This window comes from Aplysia californica, unplaced genomic scaffold (genome assembly GCF_000002075.1).
Source record: "Aplysia californica isolate F4 #8 unplaced genomic scaffold, AplCal3.0 scaffold00908, whole genome shotgun sequence".
Taxonomy (NCBI): domain Eukaryota; kingdom Metazoa; phylum Mollusca; class Gastropoda; order Aplysiida; family Aplysiidae; genus Aplysia; species Aplysia californica.
Genome location: NW_004798178.1, coordinates 84,423 through 86,535, shown reverse-complemented (window position 1 = coordinate 86,535; position 2,113 = coordinate 84,423). Strand labels below are relative to the sequence as shown.

The 2,113-nt window shown below is 38.9% G+C and overlaps 1 protein-coding gene across 1 annotated transcript in view; it reads left to right on the top strand.

The window, feature by feature from the left end:
- Positions 1–1,227, top strand: part of LOC101856060 (T-complex protein 1 subunit beta) — a 31,833-nt gene extending 30,606 nt beyond the window's left edge. The window contains exon 16 of the mRNA XM_005110543.3: positions 176–1,227. Coding sequence (XP_005110600.1) covers positions 176–348 — 173 coding nt within the window. The 3' untranslated portion in view covers positions 349–1,227. The remainder of the gene's footprint in view (positions 1–175) is intronic.
- Positions 1,228–2,113: the final 886 nt, after the last annotated feature.

Below are 2,113 nucleotides of genomic sequence, written 5' to 3'. Positions count from 1 at the left end.
GACCTTATGCAGTTGCGAGCGCCGTAAAACCCTCCACTATAATAATAATAATAATAATAACACCTCTAATCTTCGGCACATATATGACTTAATTGTGTTCCAAGTGACATAAAACGCTTATACGGTGTTGTCATAAAGTGTACAATGTCTTATTGTGTTTTTTATCTCTCTTCAGACATGCAAGGCGGTCGTATCGGGGACATGGTCAAGCTGGGCATCACAGAGTCGTACCAGGTGAAGAGACAAGTGCTCATCTCCGGAGCTGAGGCGGCTGAGATGATCATGCGAGTGGACAACATCATCCGCTCAGCGCCGCGGCAACGCATGCCCGACCACAGGCACCATTGATGACTCACAGCTCCGCTTAGTTGCGATCATTTCCTCTTTTGTCCCCTTGGCTTTGTGGCTTCACTTTTTACCTCTCATTGCTACATCATGTCTAGGTTTTTGTTTTTTTCTACATTGTGTAATTAGTTGCTTCTGAAGGCTTTGTGGCAAAACAATTTATATCCAAGAGGTGAAAAGTGTCAAAGGGCTTATTGATTTTTTTACAGCCAGTTGGCTGTTGAAGAAAAATGTTGAATCAGAAGAGTACAAAACCAATGGTCACAGCTAGCTTTGTGTGACAAAAATGTTATGAAGTTAAAGATCGAGCTTGCTGTCTAAAGGGAAAAGTTTGGAATTTGAAATTTCAAATGTTGGTAATAAACCATTTTATCACAAAGCCTTTTATCTGTCCATGAACAAAAAATTAAATAATGTGTGACTTTTCATTTTCTGAACTTGTGTGTATGTTGTTAGAGACAAATACCATAAGTGGTAAGTGTGATATTCAGAAGGGAAAAAAGGGTGCCAATCTTGTCTCATTAGCAGCTTTGCATTATTTCACAGGTTTATTTGTCTTGACTCGGAGGAGAACAGAAAAGTCAATACCATTTAGAATGTAGTACAAAATGTACAATTTTTAATGATTAAGTACATGTACGTACCGGTATACTGTGAATCACAGTGGTTTCTGCTAGGTCCAGTTAGTTATGTGTGGAGTTTATTGGTAAGAGATTGGATCCACAATTGAGAACACGGGAATAAGTTGTAGGGTCTAATAGCACAGACAGTGGTGTGAAACGCTTGAGTGACTGACATGAACGTGTGTTTTTTTACCTGTATTATATTTATTTCATCGGTCAGTTCATGCAAATCTTACGAAATAAACGAAGTGTTCTTAAGTTTGCGTGTTTTTCTGGGGGTTTTTTATCTTAAATTTTGTTATGTTTTTCTCCAGCAGAGTTAACCAGCATCTGTGGTGTAATGGTTTGGTTCTTGGCTGTTGCAAGCTAGGGATGCAAGTTTGATCTCCTTATGGAAAAATTGTTTAATCGATCAATCTGTCTGCTGAGATGCTCTTTACAACTCAGTCTTATGTTGACCCCTGACAGGTTGAATAAATTTAGCATGCCTCGTAAATGATGTAAAATTATGTGGACTAGGGATAACAATAACTTTTCAGCTGCTGGTGAGGGAAGGTGTGATCCGTCATAACCTATAAGCCCCGTTCACAACTTAAAGCATACGTGGCACGACACTGTGGAATCGTGTGTTGGTCAGTTTTCTGGCATGTGAACCTATTGGTAGTGCCTTAAAACTTGTTCCTTTTCCTTGCTTTCAATTAAAGAAAAACGCTTGTATTTTTTTAACAAACCGAGATATTTGCAATTGAAGGAGGTGGGGGTTGCCTTGTTTCATAGATAAAATTAGCGAGAAAATGGCTGCCAAAGTTTGGTCATTTACATAGCCTGAGAGTCCATGGAAGCAGACAATTTACATTTTCTGTGCCTTTGATTTAATCAATGTTTTTCAGTAAAATCCATACAGAATCGGTTTTTTTCAATGGACATGAAAGGTGTTGAGCTAAAAAACAAAATTTCGATACGAATTGCCAAACCGGCGAGAAAAATGCCAGTTTCTTCAACTTTCTTATTTTGACAAGCGCCTGATTGCACCACGCTGCATCACATGCAGCTCTTTCAATTAAATCAACAGTGAACATCTGGGACTGGCACTAAAGATTGGTTCAATTTTCTTTATTTGGCGTCTGTGGTCTAGTGGTTAGGCT